The sequence below is a fragment of the Ursus maritimus genome, unplaced genomic scaffold (genome assembly GCF_017311325.1).
Source record: "Ursus maritimus isolate PB19 unplaced genomic scaffold, ASM1731132v1 scaffold_26, whole genome shotgun sequence".
Taxonomy (NCBI): domain Eukaryota; kingdom Metazoa; phylum Chordata; class Mammalia; order Carnivora; family Ursidae; genus Ursus; species Ursus maritimus.
Genome location: NW_024425119.1, coordinates 28,886,374 through 28,909,256, shown reverse-complemented (window position 1 = coordinate 28,909,256; position 22,883 = coordinate 28,886,374). Strand labels below are relative to the sequence as shown.

Below are 22,883 nucleotides of genomic sequence, written 5' to 3'. Positions count from 1 at the left end.
ATTTCAGATAGCCCCACTTAAAGTGCATTTCATTGCTTTCTCCTTGGAAGGTCCAGGGGAGTGGTACTGACACACAGTATATGCTGCAAGGTGCATTAGTACTGTTGTGCATCAGAACTGTCATATTCTTGGGGCGCCTGGGTGGCACAGCGGTTAAGCGTCTGCCTTCGGCTCAGGGCGTGATCCCGGTGTTATGGGATCGAGCCCCACATCGGGCTCCTCCACTATGAGCCTGCTTCTTCCTCTCCCACTCCCCCTGCTTGTGTTCCCTCTCTCGCTGGCTGTCTCTATCTCTGTCAAATAAATAAATAAATAAATAAGAACTGTCATATTCTTTTCAAGCCTCATTAACATCACAGACAATTGCAATAACTTCTAGGCAATGTATCCTGGCATGTTTTTTAATAATTTGTTTATTTATACAAATTAAACCCAAGGGATGCAGAGCTAAGGGAAATCTATCAGATTATAAACAAATTATGCATGCAAAGATACATCCTGCTATACTTGTACTCAACAAAATATATTCTTAGAAAAAGTTGATATGCTTTTTAAAAAAATGTTGCTTACCAAAAGACTTTGTCTAAAACAAAATTACGCATTAGTGTTGTTGGTTGTAGGGCTGGAAGCTGCAAAGCCCTTCCTGTGTTGAGCCTGGATTCCACAATTAAACGTGGAGCTAATTTTGGAACATAAAGCCCTGCCTGAGCCCCTCTATATCTTGACAAATTGTCAACATGAATTAAGCACTGGTACACAGTTTTCTGCTGTACTGAGGGAAGGTTTCCCCGGCCATGCTTTTCTCTCCCTTTTTGCAAAATGAACATCCCTTTGCAGACCTCACCCTCTGACACTTAACTGTTACCTTTCTGTATTCCTACCAGTGACCACATTAGTCCCTTCTGAGATGACTCTCCTAGAGCTAACCATCCAACAGTAAGTTAATATTAATAAAAGCTAAATAAATCCAGTGCTTAATAAATTAAAGGCACTATGGAGTTGAAATAGTAATAATATTTCACAATCAATGAGCATTTACTGTGTGCCTGGCCCTGTTTTAAGCACTCTTCACACATTAACTCATACACCAAGCCATTCTAACCAGGAAGGTATTTTGCAGCCCCCTTTGATGGAAGAGTAAAGTGCTGTCCCTCTAACAAGTTCCCAACTAGTGGTTGACCCTGGAGCATCTGAAACGCGTGGGGCGCTTTGGGTCATCAGGTTGACTGAAGAGCTGTAGCTAGCACTTAATGGGTTGGGTTCAGAGATGCTAGACCCCTTTTAGCTCACTAGTCTCTGACAATGAGGAATCGTCCCACCCCAAATGCAAATGACACTCCAACCATGAACCACTCTCTTGCTGAGAACTTGTCTCCACCATTCTTCTGTTAAATGACTCATCTCTTTTAGAATTTTGTATTATTTCAGATTACATTTAGGATTAAATGCGAAAACAGCTCTGAGCTTTCAGCCAATAGCTGACCTGGTTGAAAAGTGTTGAGCTGTTTTATGCATAAAAGCCCTTCTTCCTGTTACCCTCTGCACTATCACCATAGGAAGAAGAAACAAAAAGTCTCGGCACACTAACTTTGTACCCTAAAGCCACCAACATGATAGTTTAAGAAAAATTTTAGGGGCGCCCGGGTGGCACAGCGGTTGAGTGTCTGCCTTCGGCTCAGGGCGTGATCCCGGCGTTATGGGATCGAGCCCCACATCAGGCTCTTCTGCTATGAGTCTGCTTCTTCCTCTCCCACTCCCCCTGCTTGTGTTCCCTCTCTGGCTGTCTGTCTCTATCTCTGTCGAATAAATAAAATCTTAAAAAAAAGAAAAGAAAAGAAAAGAAAAATTTTATATTAGGGGCGCCTGGGTGGCTCAGTCATTAAGTGTCTGCCTTCGGCTCAGGTCATGATCCCAGGGTCCTGGGATCAAGCCCCACACCGGGCTCCTTGCTCAGCAGAAGCCTGCTTCTCCCTCTCCCACTCCCCCAGCTTGTGTTCCCTCTCTCTCGCTGTCTCACTCTCTGTCCAATAAATAAATAAAATCTTTAAAAAAAAAAAGAAAAAGAAAAATTTTATATTAATTCTATTAATTTGGGGGCATGAATTCTTACAAATTATCTATCATGAAAAATTTAAAATATGTTTGCTATCAATCTAGTTGTATTAGTGTAAACTGAGCAAAAAGCCATAGAGAAATATTACCTACACAGACCTGGACTTTGCAGGCAGGTAAAAGTCTGAAGTATGAAATTCATTTTCTTCCAACGGCCATGCCTTCCTGATTTTAGTTAAACACCATGAAAATGAATTCTTTGCTAGTAGCCAAAAGCACAGGGCAGGTAAAGTGCACGATATGTTAACTCTTGATGTGCTATTAATAATAAGCCTTTAAAATTAACATCACTGGTTCTTTAGTTTCTTATTTATTTCTGCTAATTTCACTTTTTAGTCATCATTTCTGTAAAGGCAGAATTATAAGCCCCATTTGCTATAGAAATAAATGCCTGCCAGAGTCTCGACAACCTCTAATTATCAGCGACATGCAAAGAACCTTGGGGGGATAACAGACTGAAGATCAAGCATCAAAGTTAATCACCTGACAAGCCTGTTGAACCAGATTCCTGGTNAGGTCTGTGTGGAGCCCAACAATTTGTAGTACTAAGAAACCCCCAGGAGATGGTGATGGTGGGGATACTGTTCCTCAGGCAAGATTTCCATCAGCACTCGATTAAGGTAGGGCAGGGAGGCCAGACCTAAACTAGAAAAGCCATTTCACAGTGAGATAAGCTTAAACGCCAGACTCTTCACAAGACATTTGAATTTGAAGATGCTAAAAAATTTAAGGCCTCGATCATGCTGGAATAAGAACTCCTTGGTTTCAGATCTATACCTGTTCTGTATTTTGAATCATATGATAACCCGGCTAATTTGTATACGGAAAGTCCTTCATGTCTGTTAAAGCTTAAAGTATTCCTGCGAAGTCTACCATTACTCTTGAAGCTATACATACAGTTGTTTGCTATGGAAAAGTTCATTTTTCTGTCATTTCACTAGTATGTATAGCTTCTGAATTTTTTTGTTAGAAACAGATGGAGAGGCTTGTCTCCCTTCACACCTGATTGCAATCTACTTTGTGGCTCTAAGATTTCTTAAAACGATGCAAATGAGACAAATGAGAGATTGCAACACATCTTCTGCGGGGTCTTTCTAAGACACTGTACTTTCAAAGTTGCCAGTTGAAGAAGAAGTATTTCAAAAAACAAGCTAGAAGTAAAATGTGAGAACAAGAAATCCCAAAACAGGCTACATGCAATCTACAAGAAATCCACTCTCACAGCCCTGAAGGAGATCTTACCTGCATAAGTTGTTGCTTCAACTTCTGTATTTCTGAAATGTTCAGCTCACTGAATAAGTCAGAAACAGGGTGTAGAGACTCTCCTTTCCTTAACGTGGGAGTCCGATAGTCTCCATTCAGTTTCACAAGGGGCCCATGGATATGCCCATTCATTTTGTCGTCATTGTTAGGTTCACTCGCGTCCTCCGTGAACTTGAGTCCATCAACAGAGATGCTGATGTGGTTATCGTTGAGGGTGATGTACTGGGAGAGCTCCTTCCGCAGGATGTTCTTTTGCTCCCTCTCATTTTTTAAGGTCTCAAGGGCTTCTTCTAGCTGGTGCTCCGCGATCTCTTTCAGACGGATGGCATCTTCCAGCTGGCTGTTTAGCAGCACAGTTTCCTCCTCAAATCGCTTAATCTCATGCTTTAAGCCTTCATATTCAACCTGAATTAGATAGGATAAAGAAGATTCATAAAACTAAAATTTGGGTCTTACAAAACTGCCATCAACCACTCCAGTAGACCTAATTATTTAAAAAATCAAAATGTTAGTCTACTCATTACGTTGTACACCTGAAACTAATATAATACCGTATGTTAACTAAAAACAAGAAACTGCACAGTGTAAAATAGGAGTCTACAAAATAAATCTAAAACAGTACCCAGTATATATACTCTTCAGGTAACATAGGATGGTTTCTTTGGAAATCATATATAATTTATAATGTATTATTATTATATAATTAATATATATTATATAATTTATAAATACTTTAAGTTATATATAATTTATATATATAAATTCAATTCTTAGCTGAAATGAAAAAGGTGTCTGTTTTAGGATTTCTTTTTATGGGGACCAATGACCAAAAGGGGGCACTGTTTGCTTAAAAAAAAACAGGAATTTTTTTGTTTTTGAAGATTTTATTTATTTATTTGAGAGAGAGAGAGAGAGACAGAGGATGAGCAAGGGGAAGGGGCAGAGGGAGAGGGAGAAGCAGGCTCCCCACTGAGCAGGGAGCCCTACTCAGGGCTTCATCCCAGGACCTGAGATCATGACCTGAGCCAAAGGCAGACACTCAACTGACTGAGCCACCCAGGTGCCTCCAGGAATTTTTTAAAAATAAGTTTATCAGAATACTTACGACCAAGAAAATATTTTATCATCACTATTACTTTGCTTTAGTTAATTACTAATGATAAGGAAATTTTTATATTCGGAGATAGATTAGCTAAAAGACCACAATAAGAATTTAATCTGAATAAAATATGTTTGAGAGTAAAATGAAGCAAAGAAAAATTTTATATGCTTATGGATAGAATCTGAAATAGCAGTACTGAGTACCTGACAACAAAAAAATATATTGCTATCAATGCAATATCCCTTTCAATTGAGAACCAAAGAGCCTGTGTAAACACCTCTTGGTCATGAAAGCCCACAAGTGAAAGAGATCTCTGCTCTAAACTGACAGGACTTCCTTGAGGTCTTTTCCATGACACTAACCACATGCCACTTTTTAATAACTATTTTATCTCCAGAACTATATTGTGGTCTCCTCAGAAGGAGGAAATACTTGTTATGCACCCAGGTGTCCCTCAGTGCTTCAATATTCCGTCATCGTGTTTCAACAGAATTCGTGCTCTTCAACAAGCATTTGCTGTTGTGAATGAAAAAATAAACTAGAAAAGGTAATATAGTATTAAGTCGTTATGATATTAGATACTAATGTAAACTATGTGCTTAGTTGTACATTTATTTTACTGTTTATATTAGTTTAAACTTGTATTTTAAGAAATGATTTTGTTTTTTATTTATTGTTTAGATTTTATTTATTTATTTGAGAGAGAGAAAGAGAGTGAGTGTGTGTGAGCAGAGAGGAGGAGCAGAAGTAGACTCCCCGCTGAGCAGGGAGCCAGAGGCAGGACCCAATCCCAGGACCCTGGGATCATGACCTGAGCCGAAAGCAGATGCTTAACCGACTGAGCCACCCAGGCGCCCCAAGAAATATTTTTAAAAATGAAAGAATAGGGATCATAGACCATTACCATTTTCATCTATTTCTATTCCACTCTCCACCCTACCCCCCTTCTTCACATAATCTCAGTGGAATGGCTTGTTTTGCAAAGGTTAAGATTACAGTTTTTGACATAGGTTTAGGTCAGATGTAGGTCTGGCTGATGTAACAGAGACCTAGATAACAGTGATTGAGTCTAGATAGAAGTTTGGTTCTCTCTCCTGTCACACTATGGAGATAGACAGTCAAGGACCAGTAGGATTCTCTGCTCCATGAGGTCATCCAGGAACCAGGCTTCCTCTATCTTAATGCACTGCCTCCTACTCTGGTCCATATGATCTAAGGCGGCTTGCCACCTTGGTCATGTTTCAAGCAGTGGGTCAAAGTAAGAGGCACGCCCTTTCTCTTTAAGGACATGTCTCAAAAGGTGCTCATATCACTTCTTATAGCCCCCTGGCCAGTACTAATCACATGACACTTACTTACAAGGGAGGTGAAGAATATTGTCTTTACCCTGCATAGCCCTATGCTCAGTTAAAAACTGAGTAATACGGCACCTGAGTGGCTCAGTCGGTTGAGCGCCTGACTCTTAGTTTTGGCTCAGGTCATGATCTCAGTAGGACCTGGGATCGAGCCCCGTATTGGGCTCTGCACTCATCAGGGAGTCTGCTTGTGGATTCACTCTCTCTCTCCCTCTGCCCCTTCCCCTGCTTGCTCTCTCAAATAAATAAATAAATCTTTATACATACATACATATGTACGTACATACATACATACTGGGTAACACACTGGGAGAGGGGAACGATGGATATTGATGGACAACCAGTACTCGCTGCTCTACAAGACCACTGAATTTCACATGTCCATGATAGAAAAGACTCAAATCATGGAAGTTGCTTGGGATGAAAGAATCTAGGTCCTTGTGTCATGGTTTCTTCCATGCCTGCTTATATACTGTAAAGTCATCTTCCTCCTAACCTTCTCTTTTCCTTTCCCTGGACAACTCAGGATACCCACTTGCTAACATTTCCTAGTATTTCAACCAATCCTCTGACTGTTCGCAACTTACTTGATAGCTTACATTTGCAGACATTTCTTTAGTTGCACTGTAGACCTTTTATTCTGTCATTCTTATTAAACTGATAGCTTAGGCCAGGGATTGTCTAACATTAATGTGTCTTCTGGACAAAATCTAGCCCACCACCTATTTTTGTAAATAAAGTTTTATTAGAACACAGCCATACTATTTTGTCCCTGGCTACTTTCATGCTACAACAGTAGAGTGGAGTAGTTGGAAGAGACACTGTTAGAGATGTATTAGGCCTATAAAACCTAACATATTTACTACCTGGACTTCATAGAAAAAATTTACTGATTCCTGGGCTAGACTTGAAGACATTAATTTAGTTTGCACTGCAGATTTTTTTAATTTTGTAATTCATATTTAATTGATGGTAGGCTTCGTATAAAACCTGATCTCTTTCTCTCTGGACAGTTTCACTCACTCATTCAAATGTGGTTCAGGTTCCTAATATTCACTCAGATGTTTCATATTTCTCTGCTTTGGCCAAGTCTGTCTTCTGGAAAACTCTTATTCAACCTTCAAGACCCATGTCAAAAATCTGATCCTAACTCCAGAGTTTTTATTGGCCCATTCAGGCAACAGGTGACTTTCTGGTGCCATCACTGTAAGGCTCAATCAGATGATTAGAGCCCCAACAAAGTGGAAGCACCAAGAAACAGGGATGAGAAAGCACTTAAATACTGATATCTGGGGGCACCTGGGTGGCTCAGTTGATTAAGTGTCTGACTCTCAAACTCAGCTCAGGTCTTGATCTTAGGGTCATGAGTTCAAGCCTCACATTGAGATTCATGCTGGACACGGAGTGTTCTTAAAAAAAAAAAAAAATTGACGCCTGACATTTTTAAGATAGCATCAAAGTAGTCACCATTAGAAAAATCAGTACTTTGGTGTGATTCCTTCTAGCAACCTCATAGTTGAGTAACTTTTTTCTCTTTAACTACATGAGGGTTGGGGTAAGTATCATAATCTTTACAGAGTTTAGGAAGTCTCAAGATCTTCATCCAGTCCTGTATTGCCAAATCTAACACATAGCTTTTAATATTCAATTACATGGATGGCTGTGAGTCTATTGACTGCCTTCCCTCCTGGGACTATAAATTCTTTAAGACAGTGACCATATCTTTTGTCCTTAAAAAAGTACATGGCCTCATAGAAAGTTACTCCTGAAACACTGGTTAAATGAAATCAAGCTGAATTGAATACGTTTCCTAGGTCTCTTATGATATTATTTCCTGATATAGAAGCATATCCCTGGAGGAAATGTTCTCCATAATATCAGTATGATTGAATTATTAATTTTAACAAGTGTTTTCAATGGTTAGATAACAACCATTGAGTGCTTTAGTTTAGTATGTGAGATATTAGGGACATAGGACTTATTATTTCTCCCCTACCTCCCACCAGTACATCTCTAGAAATTGAAGCTAACATAATTTCCTGCCCTGGTAGGTAACACTGGGATCAGGCAAATTTTCCTGTTAACCCTATGTTAACCAATACTGGGACTAGGCATAAAAAACGTAGCTGCTTGTGGGAAATACTTGTTCCTAGAAGATGAGACCCAACGAAAACAGCTTCCTCAAGACCCAAGTCAAGATCCTCACTTTGTTGTGCCTCCCAACTGACAGCCTTTATGTCACAAACTCAATCTATCCCAACCAGTTTCCCACCATGCAAAACCCAGTCCAGACCCTAAAATCCTATGAACACTCTTTCCCTAAACCTCCCATTTTGAGACATTACTGAGGCTCTCCCAAGGTGGGTGTTCTCTTACTGGAGAGGTCCAATAAATTGCTTATCACTGGGGTTTTCTGATGGGGAATTGACAGTCGACTCGACCTCTCTTTATGGCTGCTGCTTCTTCCTACACTTCTTTCAGATATTTTGGTTTTAAAAAGTATCAAAGTATAAAATGTATTTGTTTGGTTTTAAAAAGTATCAAAGTATAAAATGTATTTGTAAGACGGGACCTGATTTTATTTTGTACACAGAACCACATCGGCACACAGAGGGATGTGGCTAAAGTTTTCAAAGTCAACTTTCTGATGTTCTTATATATTTCATATTTAGGATCACAAATAAAACTTGGTTTGGTTAGTTACAATAATCTGACATTTCAGTTTCCTTTCTAAGCTAAAGAGTGAATATAAGCAAGAAAAAAACCAATTTACTCATTCTTTCAACAGATACTTCTTCAATGCCCTCTATGGACCAGGCTCTATTCTAGATACTATATTACAGTTCACGGGGATGGAAAATAAACAACTAATATATAGAAACTATATAGGGAAAGAAAAGTGCTATTTAAACAACATTTAGAAAATAATCAATAGATAGCTAAAAGAAAAATGGAACTTCAGAAAAGGAAGAATCTTCTAGTTCTTTGAACTAAGCATTTTATAATGTTAGTAGCTTGGCTACTCAGAGAACTCTGACAGCCCAGGTCTGTTTTGTATAGGGAGTGCCAGTACAACGCAACATGCAGAGCAGTTGTGAGATTGAAAGCTAGACTTGTCATCTCTTTGAAAAAAAAATGTGGCATTTGTACATAAAATATTATACTGAACGCTTCATTAATTAGAAACAGAGTTTATGATGGATTCTAACTCCTGTCAATAAAGGCCAATAGTAGGAAAAAACCCCCCAAAACAAAACCCAGCATTTTCTTCATTGTACCACGACAGTACATCCACTTGTCAGGAAATAAGCCAGACTGGCCCTTTGTGCAGGAAATAATCTCAAGTTAATTAATTAGACACTTAATTGGGAAAATTATCATATTGCATCCAGAAAATAAAATTAAAGTGATGTGTACATTTTCCCATTTGTTTGTTTTGTTTTTTTTTCAAACTTCTGAGTTAAGCCTTTGATTTCCATATTTCAATTACTGGTGGAAGGGCATGGGTAAATCATAAACAGTAATCAGCCAGGCTAACAGTACAAATTCCCACAGAAACGGCATCTGGGTTAATGAATCCTCACAGGATACCTTGGCAGACTTTCAAAAATACCTAATACTGGCCCAAATTAACCTCCTGAGTAAATTAGTCTACCCCATGCAGGGATGGGAGGCTACAGCCCTCTGCCTGTGCAGAGAGCCGAGAGGATTTGTAAGCATTGGGCATAATGACCACTTCAAATAACTGCACTTCGAGCACATTTGCTTCAAGTCCTCTGCATTCTTCATCAGTAACCCCCCCCACCCCCCCAAACCAAAATACCCTTCTTAAGAAGTTTCTGAGCATACTTAAAAAATTCTCAGTCTGATTTTCTTCACTGTGAGTCCACTGCCCCCAGCCAAGCTGAGACCTGGGATGCCTACAATACTGTCAACCCTCAGTACACAGCGCACAGTGAATCAGTGCTTAAAGGGGAAGGACTGAGGTCAAAACAAAGGCGATATCCTGGTAACCCTTTTTAGTGGTCTGAAACCACCCTTTGTGCTCCCTGGCAGACATCTTGTTCCCTTAACACTCCAAAGCTGGAGGAAGTGGCAGTGATCAGAAGTCAAATTTCAATCGTGTCAATACACGCATTTTTTTTTCTTCTGGATTCTCTCTTTCCCTTCTTAACCCTTGTATCTACCAAAACCAAAAGTAGTTTTGGATAGAGATAAGAGCTTTGGAAGGGAGTAGAAGTAAGAGCATACATCTAGGCTGGCCTCTAAGTTTACTTACTAAGTTACATACTTTTGTTACTTACTGTAACAAACCACATGCAAACCAATCAGGAAAATAAAGCAATTAAGCCAGCTAAGCCTCACTACCAAAAAAACTTTAGTGTAGACATGCAATGTTTTTGGTCACATTATAGCTGGAAAAAAAGAAGAGATATTATCTTTCTCTTATAATTTTGTTCTTACTGATTTATATTTCGTAATTCCTTTCCATGTATGATTTAAAAGTAATTTACAGAAAGAAAGAGAGAGAGAAAGAGAGAAGGGACTGCTTTTAATGAGAAGTTGTCAGGTTAAATTGATTATAATACATTTCACTTCCACCTAAAATAAGTTAACACAGAGCTAAAGGATAAACGAAGGTTCTGGGTCTTATCCAGCAAAGCTTTATTGTAAATTATCCTTCTGGGTTTGCCTTTTAAATGTTAGCTTAAATAGGAGGGTTGGGAAATTTCAGCACATAAATATTGTGGGAAGATTAAGGTGATTTTGACAAGTTCCTTTCTGAGAAATAAAAAGATTTAATCTTCGTGGTCAGAAGATGTGGCTTCAACTGGAGTGTAACTAAAAAATTCCTTGACCCTTACCTGATTCTGCTTTAATGTGGACACGAGTTTCTGCAATGTGATATTTTCTTCTTCCAGCTCAGTGTAGTCCTGAAGGAGGCGGGCCTCTCGGAATTTGTATTCTCGGATTTCATCCTTCATCCGTATTCTCTGTAGCTCCACCATCTCATTGTTCTGAAACAACAGAATAAAGAGTCAATGTAAAACTTTCTTATTCTAGACTTTATAAAGTGCAGATCTCTTGGTGGTTAAAGATAATAATAAAAAGACCTCATAGAACGGAAGTCAGTACCACCTTCTTTTGAATGGCAATGGAGTGATATCTGTCAAAACGTTTAAAAGCCACAAGACCCAGCAATTCTACATCTAAAAATCACACTTTAGTATATTTTCATAGAGGTAAATAAAAATCCATGTATATTTACACAAAGAACTGGAAACAGTCTAAATGTTTCCATAAATAATCATGCATCCATTGAATTGAGCATTATAAAATTATTAAAAAGAATGAGGAAAAAATGAGGAGTCCTATATTAAAAGAGAAATATAGCTACAACATATTATGAAATATAAAAGAAAAGTATAGATTAGTACACATACAACACCAACTTTCCATACTCTGGGCGGTGTGGGAAGTGTCTATCCACAAGTTTCCCAAGAAGCCACATGGACTGACCTGCCTTTATCAAGCCCTTGGTCAGCACCAGTAGCTTTCCTTGTGCTCCCCGACCACGACCATGCTGGACTTGCCAGCTCGCCCCTGGCCCGAGGCTTTGCACTTCCCCTCCCAGAACTTCCTCCCTCCAAATCGGGGGTTCTTAAACTCATTTGCACCACGGCTTTCTTTGACAACATGCTGAAGGAGATGAAGTGAAAGGGTTCGGAGCATACCACTCCAAAACATGCCACTCTGACATACTGATTATTTTGAGCTGCAGGCCCTTGAGAAACAGGAGATGCAGGAAGGGCTTTCTGCCCTTCCCCTTTCTACCTAAAAGCAGGACACAAAATTGCCCCTGAGAAAGGTGCTCTCCCTGTACCAGAAGAGAAGAACATTCTTACCAGCAGACACTGAGAGTTAGCACCAAAATGGACTTGTACAAACCTACCAAAATAACCCTGATCTTCCATTAGTTTCTCCATACATTTCCTACTCACTACCCCACAATTTACTGTGTCTGGCCTAATTTATCCTATCTTGTCACATTCCCCACAATTCATTGTTCTTTGTGTAACAAAGGCATATAAGTTTGGGGGCCTAACGGCTTCTTTGGGTCCTTATTTTCCCTCTAAAGACTCCTGTGTACACATTTAAAAAATAAAGTTTTATGCCTTCTTCTTGCTTATCTGTCTTATGTCAATTTAATTCTTTGGTTCAACCAAAGAGAGGAGGGAAATTTTCCTTGCTTGTAGTGTAAAAGACAGGATTACACAGGATACCGATTATATTAAAATTAAATTAATACAATATTTTAAAAATTATGATATGGTAATCAGGTAGTTTATCATAGTAATGGTCCCAAATTAATCATACTTCCCTGTGGAGTCTCCTCTCAAACTGACTCCGAGCTGGCCTCTGACTTGCCTTGACCCACAGAAGGCAGTAGAAGTGAGTGGGACTTTTGAGCCTTGGCCTCAAGAGGCCTGGCCACTCCTGCTCTCTTGGAACATTGCCACAGCATGAAGAAGCCAGGCCAGCCTGATGGAGCCACTTGGCCCAGCCCACAGTCAGCATAAGCTGCTGAGCACGGGAGTGAGACTTCTTGGGCTATTTGGCTCTTTTGGGCTGCCAGGTGACAGCAGCCATGGGAGTGACCCCAGGCAAGTCCATAGGAACTCCCCAGCCAAGTACAACCCAAATGACTGATCCACAGAATCGTGGTATTGTTTGAAGCCTCTACGAGTTCGGTGATTACATAGGAATACATAACCGATACTGTAATTATGTGTGCTTTTTTTTTTTTTAAGATTTTATTTATTTGACAGAGAGAGACACAGCAAGAGAGGCAACACAAGCAGGGGGAGTGGGAGAGGGAGAAGCAGGCTTCCCGCTGAGCAAGGAGCCCGATGCAGCGCTGGATCCCAGGACCCTGGGATCACGCCCTGAGCCGAAGGCAGACGCTTAACGACTGAGCCACCCAGGCGCCCATGTGTGCTTCCTGATTAGCACAACGTATTAACCAGATTTAGTGGCAGACCCAAGAAATACCATAAGTTCAAACAATGATGCTATTTCAAAATATCTGAGATGTGGTATGAAAATACTAATCACAAGGTCACAGGTGATGCTAATACTGCTGAGGTATTCAAATAGAATACATTCAAATGGAAGGAAATGTCTAATTCAGTCAGTCTAGTGAAAACAGAAATGGAATTATTTTTCCCATCCAAGCATCCCACCAAGTTTTCTATCTACAGACTCTTAGGACCCAAGTCAAAAAACTCTTCTGCCTCTACTTGTCATTTATTTATTTATTTATTTATTTATTTTTTAATGATTTTTTATTATATTATGTTAGTCACCATACAGTACATCCCCGGTTTCCGATGTAAGGCTCGATGATTCATTAGTTGTGTATAACACCCAGTGCACCATGCAATACGTGCCCTCCTTACTACCCATCACCAGTCTATCCCATTCCCCCACCCCCCTCCCCTCTGAAGTCCTCAGTTTGTTTCTCATAGTCCATAGTCTCTCATGTTTCATTCCCCCTTCTGATTACCCCCCCTTTCTTTATCCCTTTCTTCCCCTACCGATCATCCTAGTTCTTATGTTCCATAGATGAGAGAAATCATATGATAGTTGTCTTTCTCTGCTTGACTTATTTCACTTAGCATTATCTCCTCCAGTGCTGTCCATGTTGTAGCAAATGTTGAGAACTCATTCTTTCTGATAGCTGAGTAATATTCCATTGTATATATGGACCACAACTTCTTAATCCAGTCATCTGTTGAAGGGCATCTCGGCTCCTTCCACAATTTAGCTATTGTGGACATTGCTGCTATGAACATTGGGGTGCATATGGCCCTTCTCTTCACTACGTCTGTATCTTTGGGGTAAATACCCTCTACTTGTCATTTAGATCTCAATTCAAATATCATCTCCTCCGAGTGGCCTTCCCTGAACAGCTAAGATGAGACAGCTCCCTAGCCTTCACCCTACATGACTTACTTGATACATCAGCGTTTAGCATACAGCAGGTACTCAAAAAATCACTGTTGAAAAGAACAGCACTAACCATTACTCAAATCCATTCACGTACCTTTATTACATTTTTTACATTTATTGTTTCCTTTTTGATCTAAACATAATGAACCCTTTCTGTATTGTTAATCAGTGTCCCTAATACCTGGCAAATTATAGGAATGCAAGTGGTTAACACAAAATTTAAAGAGGAATATTATTGCTGGGATGATGGGTCTTTGTCTTGTATTGTTTTAGAGTGGGGAACAAGGGAGAATAACACACTTTGAAATAAAACATGCCTAGATCTATGCAATAACTAGACTTGTTATAATTCTTCTTCACTATATAGTCCAGCAACTTGGAGGCAGCAATGTTACTTTATTCCCAGGTCCTTGGGCAATACTTTGAGCATATGTGTCCAATAAATGTAGAATGAAAAATAGAGTTTGGTATAAAGCCAAATTACAACATTTCATTAAATTCTTTTATTTTGCAGAAACACGAAACCTTAATATAATATTTTTCTATTTCCTGAAAAACTTACCATTAACTGAGTGATACAGATTTATTTAGTTTCCATATTTACCTGCATAGAGATCGAAGAAGGCTGACAAACTGGATGCCTGTCATTTATATAAAATTATAAAGAAAAATGTTACGATACAAGAGATTCTATAAAATGTGAATGTCTACATTGTAAAAAGTGTAATGACCGGAAGCCTAGCTTGTACACACTGAAAATTAACCATAAAATCCTGTATATAGTAAGATAGTAAATGTCAAACAAATTTAAGGCCACAGCAAAGCTAATGAGGACCACTAACAAACAAGTCATAAAACAGCTAATGAAAACTCCTGATGCTAATTAAAGAAAAGGAAGAGTGTGGCTGAGAGACTGGTTAAGCTGAAAGACTAGCTAAGAATGAAACAGACTTAAGGCCCAAAGGAAGAAAACTGGTCTTAGGAATTTTGCTAGAAGTCCTTGTTTTTTGAACCGCCAAAGATTACATTCTATGGCAAATTTAAAAGATTACTCTTGTTTTTTTTGTGCCACTCATCATACATTTATCTACTATAATTTTTTCTTCCTGGGATATGGTGCTGAGCTCTACTAAAAACCCCCATAAATAATAATGAGAGTGAGAAAAATAAAGCAGGAGAGAAAGGGGAGGAAAAGGTACAACCAGGGAATGCGTTAGCCTTTCCCCTCCAGAGACCTGAGCTCCAGCTCCTCTTCAGGAAGACCGGATGAGCCTGAAACGTGTGGGGCCGACTACCCTCATTATCTGCATTGCACCTGAGCATAGCGGCATTCTTAGTTTTAATTGATATTCAAAGGATTTCCTTGTGTGGAGACAATAAATTCTATTATTGGCAAGAAGAAAATGTAAACATCTGTACCACACAAAAGTACTATATAAAAAATAATGCCTCCCAGTTATATAGCTTAGTCTTTTATAAATTATATCCATTGTCACATCAGGTCTTGATAATAGCTTGTGTGAGATGGGCGACAGACCCTCCAGTTTACTCATCTGCAAAATGGGGCTCCTAATTCTTAACATTATGTGGTAATTGTGAGGATTTAATGATGTAACATGGGGATAGGAGCAGAGATGCCAGACACGCAGGTAATTTACTATAACACAACAGAACAAGTGCTGTTAGGGGCTCATACCACAAGGCTGAGCAATCAATTACTCCTGGGTGAGTCAGCGAAAGCTTTACAAAGTTACATTTGAGCAGAACCTTGAAGGACAAGTGGAGTTAACAAAATCGATAAAGAGGACAGACTTTCCAGTCAGAAGTAAACTTCTGAAACAAAAGCAGAGTCATATTTGTGTTGAGGGCAGTGTTAAAATACCCAATAGTCAAACTGGGCATTTCCTTGGGGGATCAGCGAAGATAGAGCACTAACAGAGAGACAGAAAGAGAAATTCACAAAAATCTAGAAAAGAGCCAATTTTCAGCTTATGTCAAAGTTCCACATTATTTCATACAATACAATGTTGATTACAGACTAAATGTTAAGCTATGGGGTAGGAAAAGAAGCAAAATATTTTCAGTGCTTAGAACCTTTAAAGTTCTTAACTGGGCTGTGGTTTAGAAAATAGTGCAGTTTGGTGTGGTTGGAGCAAAGTAACTTGAGACGATTTTGCAGGAAATTCTATGTTAAACAAAATAATTTGGAGAACCATCAAAGTCTCTCAAGCAAAGCAGCCATGTGATCAGACCTATGCTTTGGCAAGTGACCCTGCCGAGAGCAGGAAGGGTGGGCTGTAAGAAGGAAGAGCCACAGAAAATGGGCTGAGCAGCAGCTCTCAGAGCCCAAAGGGAGGGATGATGGAGAATGTTGAGGGGCACTGAAGTTAGAATGATCGACATAAGAAATGAAGAAAAAAGACTAAGGTAAAGGTACCTAATTTGAGCTGTAAGAAGAACAGCCATCTACGATATAGTGAATGCCAGAGTTAGTGATGTGGCTTATAAACAATTATAAGTAGCATTAATTTGGACAGTCAAAGCAGGACCTTCTGACCTGTGAGTGGAGTAAAAGAAGACAGCTGCATTAGTCCAAGAGAGGGTGCTGGAGAGGAGAATGGAGTGGGTATTTCTCATTTTTCTTCCAGAGAATTGTCACTGCCAGGCAGTTTGCTTATTTTATTTTCCTTCACTTGGCCAAAAATGAACACTTCTCTTGCTGGTGAGAGGAGTGGACCATTGTTCTCAGTTGCCTCTCCCCAGCCAAGAATTCTCTGCCCTGGGACCAAGAATGCCTGGCCTTGGGTAGTTTAGGGGTGGGGGACAGAGAGGGAAAGGGGTGACACTTCAACCCAAGGGAGCCTGCTGACATTGCTGTCTGCACTGCCCTAACTCTCCGTGTCCTAGGACAAGCACACACTTTATCTGAGGATTCCACAAGCACAAGGCTCTGAGTTTCTCCTTTGCAAGGAAAGAAGGACAAGGCTCTTGGATGACAGATCCATGAGACAGGCCCTGACCTCCCGGTTCCTTAACTTCAACTCGGGTGATCTGCTCTTCTATCCCACATGAGTCACTCACTCTGTGATGTTGTCACCAATAACCACACCTCCTGTTCTTCCAAATCATCTCCAGTTCTCCCAACACAGCTACTCTTCCACCTTTGACCTCCAACTTGTTCATTATCTACGACCTTGGGTCTTCACTTCCCTCCTTACTCAGCTTCAATCCCACTGTTGTCACGCACTCTCTTGCAAACATATTTAACTCCCTTGCATCCCGCTCTCTTGATCATAAAGCCTAACTGCCTTGCATGCCCAAAGCTAAACATGCCCAAAGCTAAACTCCAATACTTACTAACCTTGGCCAAGTTTATTTACTTTCCATGTCTGCTTCTTTTCCTATAGGGGGAACTACCTCTGGGGGTTGCTTTGTGGATTAGAATGGTGTTGGGTAGGAGGGATCAAGTAAAAAACCAAAAAGTCCTGAGTCTCTCAAATTCAAACAGGCCTTACGCAGTAGCGGCCATACTCTGTGTCCACAGATAGTAAGTTCCCTGCTTCTCTCTTTTCCTATTATCATTTCCTCCTTCCCTCCCAAGAATCTTGCCTCACATTTCCTTGGTGGTGGAAGTATGGGGAGAGGGGAAGGAGGCAAGGAGGTGTGGCTCCTATTCCCATTCTCATCTTTATTAATCTCTTTCAATCTACTCTACCCAGTTTAAAGATAATAAATCCTGCCTTAAAACAAACAAACCTTGACCTTTATATCTGTATTTCTATTTCTGTACCCATGATTGCGCTTTCTCAGATCATATTTGTCTTCAGTCCATTCTAATGAACACTGAACCTGCCCTTGTCAAAGTCATCGATGACTTGCATGTTGCCACTGAACTCAGCACACCTGTGTTTTCCTCTTACTCCACTTCTTCAACAGCATTTACCAGCCCCTCCTTTTTGAAATACTTTCTCCTGTTGGCTTCCCAGACATCTAAACTACCCTCACTTATTGCAGCCCCTTCTGACTTTCTCCCCATCTTTCTCTGCTCAACCTCTAAATGTTGACTGTTCTAAATCCATACTGAGCCCCTCCCTTTTCTTTCTACTCACTCCCCAAAGGCAACCTCATCCAGGTCTTTGGCTTTCAATATACTGCCTATATGCTAATGATTGTCAAATCCTTACCAGGGCTAACAGAACCATGTGCCTTAACTCCTGCCTCCCTTAGAGAGCTCATCATTCTCTTTCTCTTACTCACCCATGAGGCTCCCTTCCCTGGCCTTTTGGTTTCTTAACCACCTCAAGTGGGGTCCTGCTTTAGAGTGTTTGCATTTTCAATTCCCTTCTTCTTATTCACATTGCTATTGCTTCATTAGGATCTCAACCTAAATGTCATCTCTGTAAGAAGCTTTCCCTGATCATTCAATCTAAAGTTGCCATCCAGTCACACTCACATACCCCTGTGTTAATGGTCTGAAAAGTGTTTATCCCTACCTATTTATTTGTTTGCTTATTGGCTATTTTCACCCCACTAGATGTAAGAGCCATGAGAACAGGGACTTCATCAGTAATTGTTTACCACAGTGCCCCAGGATCCAGGGGGCATATCAGTCATGGTATTTGCATCCTAGAGCTCAACTTATCACTTCCAGCCTGGATAGGATTAGTGGTAGCATGAAGGAAAGCTGGGGAAATCTTTTTTAGGGATGAGCATATTTTATACATGTAAGTTCATAGATCGAAAACACACACACACACACACACACACACACACACACACCTACAAAGCAAGTCCCATGTAAAATTCTCTAGTGTTAAAACACCCATATTGGTGACACCCATCCCATGTATATTTATACTTTATTCCATCTCTAGAAATTTTCACTAAGAAAAGATTTGAGAAACTCATTTACTGTAGGTATATATGACTGACATGACTTGTGATGTCATCTCTTATAAGAATGGGTACAATGAATGAGGGACAGAACAACACATCTCTGTGATAACAAGCTGAAGGACGCAGAAGGATCTTAATCCAAAATCACAATAAGGCAAATCCTCTTGCTCTATCCGGCGGTAATGTGGACTTCACAAATCTTTAGGAGAGCTATCAATGAAGAAAACACAATATCCAGAGCTCCAAAGAGTCAGCAGCTTCAAATGCAATCCAGACTTAATAAACAGGAAAAACAAATACGGCAAGTTGGAAATGTGGCTTAAAACAAACATGCCCAGAAAGAAAAAGGAAATATAAGGAGATTTGTCATGGCTGAGAAAGAGTAACAAAGGAGGAGAGAATTATAACTTCAAGACAGCATTTCCCACAATGAGTGCTAAAGTAGGCTAGCTCTACATAGGGTTACAAGGAGACGTTCAAACATAAGTTTAGAAAATAGTGGGTTAAATAAAGTTGCCCTTTCTTTCTATCTTTTTTTTTTTTTTTTTGCTTCTGGACTTCTCAGAGCACTTCATTTGCTAGTGTGCTTTGAGACTTTGTAAGAGCAAAACATGGTATGTATTATTTGCTAAATTTATTTGACCACAAGACTTCTGCATTTTAAAGAAACATTTTGAACAACCCACAGACCAAATCACTGAAAAATGTTACTCTGAGACAGTAGAAAATGATAGTATCTGTATAGCTGAGTGGGATAAACCACTAAGCTCCTTATCCTTTGCAATTGCCAAGAGCCGAATGGACCATCAGATTTAAATAATGGCATAAAATTAAAAGTAGAGGAGTAGATGGATATAAAAAAGGGTAAGACAAGATGATCAAGTCCTGACTAGCCATGAATGAGTGACTTTATAAGAGTGACAATGCCTGAACTGCTGAGCGGGCAGGTGGCCTGGACACAGAAAAGGTGAAGGCATGGATCTGAGGGATGCCTAGAATACACGACAGGAGATTGCTCTTCTGGGAGGGCTTCCGGGATAGGCGGGTGCAAACTCTCCTCTCTGGGGCCAAGGGAGGAGGCTGGTGCCCTTTCTCTCCTCCCTCCCTCAGCATAAACTAACTTCAGTAAGCAACACAGCACCCACAGTGGCAGCCTAAACCACTTACACCAAGCCCCCCCCCACCCTGTGTTCTGCAGGTGCTGCTTTTCTTGGGCAAGTGTGCCTCAGAACAAGTGCAGTGGGCCCCTCCCACAGCACAAACCTCCCACACGGACCATGTCTATTGACCATAGAGTGCTGCAAAGCTTCAGCTCTAGAGGAAACGGCATCAGGTCTCTTTTAACAAGTAGACCAGAGCACACCTACTTAAAACTTGCCATTGAAAGTCAAAAGAAAGCCAGAGTAGCAATGTTTATAACAGACAAACTAGATTTTACACCAAAGACTGTAACAAGAGATGAAGAAGGACACTATATCATACTAAAGGAGACTATCCAAAAAGAAGATCTAACAGTTGTAAGTATTTATGCCCCCATCACGGGAGTACTGATAAATATAAAACAATAACAAACATAATGGAGCTCACTGATAATAATACAATAATAGTAGGGGACTTTAACACTCCACTTACATCAATGGACAGATCATCTAAGCAGAAAATCAACAAGGAAACAATGGCTTTGAATAACACACTGCACCAGATGGACTTAACAGATATATTCAGAACATTTCATCCTAAAGCAGCAGAATACACATTCTTTTCCAATGCATGTGAGACATTCTCCAGAAAAGATCACATTCTAGGTCACAGATCAGGTTCAACAAGTACAAAAAGCTTGATCATACTGTGCATAGTTTCACATGCATAGTTCACAATGCTATGAAATTTGAAGTCAACCACAAGAAAAAATTTAGACAGACCACAAATACATGGAGGTTAAACAATATGCTACTAAAGAATTAATAGGTTAGCAGAAAATTAAAGAAATAAAAAAATATATGGAAACAAATGATAATGAAAACACGGTGGTCCAAAACTTTTGGGATGCAAGGGCACCTGGGTGGCTCAGCTGGTTAAGTGTCTGACTCTTGATTTTGGTTCAGGTCATGATTTCAGGGTTGCGAGATCCATATCCGGCTCTGTGCTGAGCGTGGAGCCTGCCTGGGATTCTCTCTTTCTCTCTCCCTCAGAAGCCCCCTCACTCGTGTTCTTTCTCACTCTCTCTCTAAAATAAATACATAAATCTTAAAAAAAAAAAAAAAACCTTCAGGATGCAGCAAAAATGGTCATAGGAGGGAAGTATATAGCAATACAGGCCTACCTCAAGAAGCAAGAAAAATCTCAAATATGCAACCTATTACACCTATAGGAGCTAGAGAAAGAACAATGAAGCCTGAAGCCAGCAGAAGAAGGGAAATAATAAAGATTAGAGCAGAAATAAGTGATATAGAAACTTAAAAAAAAAACAGAACATATCAATGAAACCAGGAGCTGGTTCTTTGAAAAAACTAATAAAATTGATAAGCCTCTAGCCAGATTTACCAAAAAGAAAAGAGAAAGGACCCACATAAATGAAGTCACAAACAAGAGAGGAGAAATAACAACCAACACCACAGAAATATAAAAAACTATAAGAGAACAGTATGAAAAATTATATGCCAACAAACTGGAAAATCTGCAAGAAACGGATACATTCCTGGAAACATATAAACTACCAAAACTAAAACAGGAAGAAATAGAAGACTTGAACAGACTAGCAAAGATATTGAATCAGGAATCAAAAATCTCCCAACAAACAAAAGTCCAGGGCCAGATGGATTCCCAGGGGAATTCTACCAAACACTTAAAGAAGAGCTAATACCTATTCTTCTCAAACTTTTCCAAAAAATAGAAATGGAAGGAAAACTTTCAAACTCATTCTATGAGGCCAGCATTACCTTGATTCCCAAACCAGATGAAGACCCCACTAAAAAGAGAATTATAGGCCAATATTCCTGATGAACATGGATGCAAAAATTCTCAACAAAATGCCAGCAAATCAAATCCAACAGTACATTAAAAGGATCATTCACCACAGTCAAGTGTGATTTATTCCTGAACTGCAAGGATGGTTCAATATTAGCAAATCAATCAACATGATACACCAGGCGGGGGCGCCTGGGTGGCTCAGTTGGTTAGGCGTCTGCCTTCGGCTTCCTTCATGATCTCAGGGTCCTGCGAAGAGCATCACATCAGGCTCTCCACTCAGTGGGGAGTCTGCTTCTCCCTCTCACTCTCCCTCTGTTCTCTCTCTCTCTCTCAAATAAATAATAAAATAAAATCTTAAAAAAAAAAACTCCTTAAAAAGAAAAACAAAAACAAAACATGACATACCACATTAATAAGAGAAAGGATAAGAACCATATGATCCCCCCGTTAGATGCAGAAAAAAGCATTTGACAAAGTACAGAATCCATTCTTTTTTTTTTTTTAAAGATTTTATTTATTTATTCGACAGAGATAGAGACAGCCAGCGAGAGAGGGAACACAAGCAGGAGGAGTGGGAGAGGAAGAAGCAGGCTCATAGCAGAGGAGCCTGATGTGGGGCTCAATCCCATAACACCAGGATCACGCCCTGAGCTGAAGGCAGACGCTTAACCGCTGTGCCACCCAGGCGCCCCAGAATCCATTCTTGATAAAAACCCTGAACAAAGTAAGGCTAGAGGGAACATACCTCAACATCATAAAGGCCATATGTAAAAAACACAAAAACAAAGACAAAAACAAAGAAAACCCACAGCTAATATCATTCTCAGTGGGGAAAAACTGAGAGCTTTCCTCTATGGTCAGGAACACGACAGGGATGTCCACTCTCACCATTGTTACTTAACATAATACTGGAAGTTCTAACTTCAGCAATCAGACAACATAAAGAAAAAAAAAAAGGCATCCAATCGGCAAAGAAGAAGTCAAACTTTCACTATTTGCAGATGACATGATACTGTATGTAGAAACCCCAAAAGACTCCACTAAAAAAAAATTGTTAGAACTGATACACAGTGTAAAGTCATAGGACACAAAATCACTGTACAGAAATCTGTTGCATTTCTATGCACTGATAATGAAGCAGCAGAAAGAGAAATCAACGAATCAATCCCATT

At 39.9% G+C, this 22,883-nt stretch overlaps 1 protein-coding gene across 7 annotated transcripts in view; it reads right to left on the bottom strand.

Moving 5' to 3' along the window:
• BICD1 (BICD cargo adaptor 1) overlaps positions 1-22,883 on the bottom strand; it is a 221,284-nt gene that overhangs the window by 47,175 nt on the left and 151,226 nt on the right. For all 7 annotated transcript variants that reach the window (XM_040642319.1, XM_040642314.1, XM_008683465.2 and 4 more), the window contains 2 exons: positions 10,698-10,850; positions 3,355-3,780 (listed from right to left, as the gene is read on the bottom strand). In XM_040642319.1, coding sequence (XP_040498253.1) covers positions 3,355-3,780; positions 10,698-10,850 — 579 coding nt within the window. The remainder of the gene's footprint in view (positions 1-3,354; positions 3,781-10,697; positions 10,851-22,883) is intronic.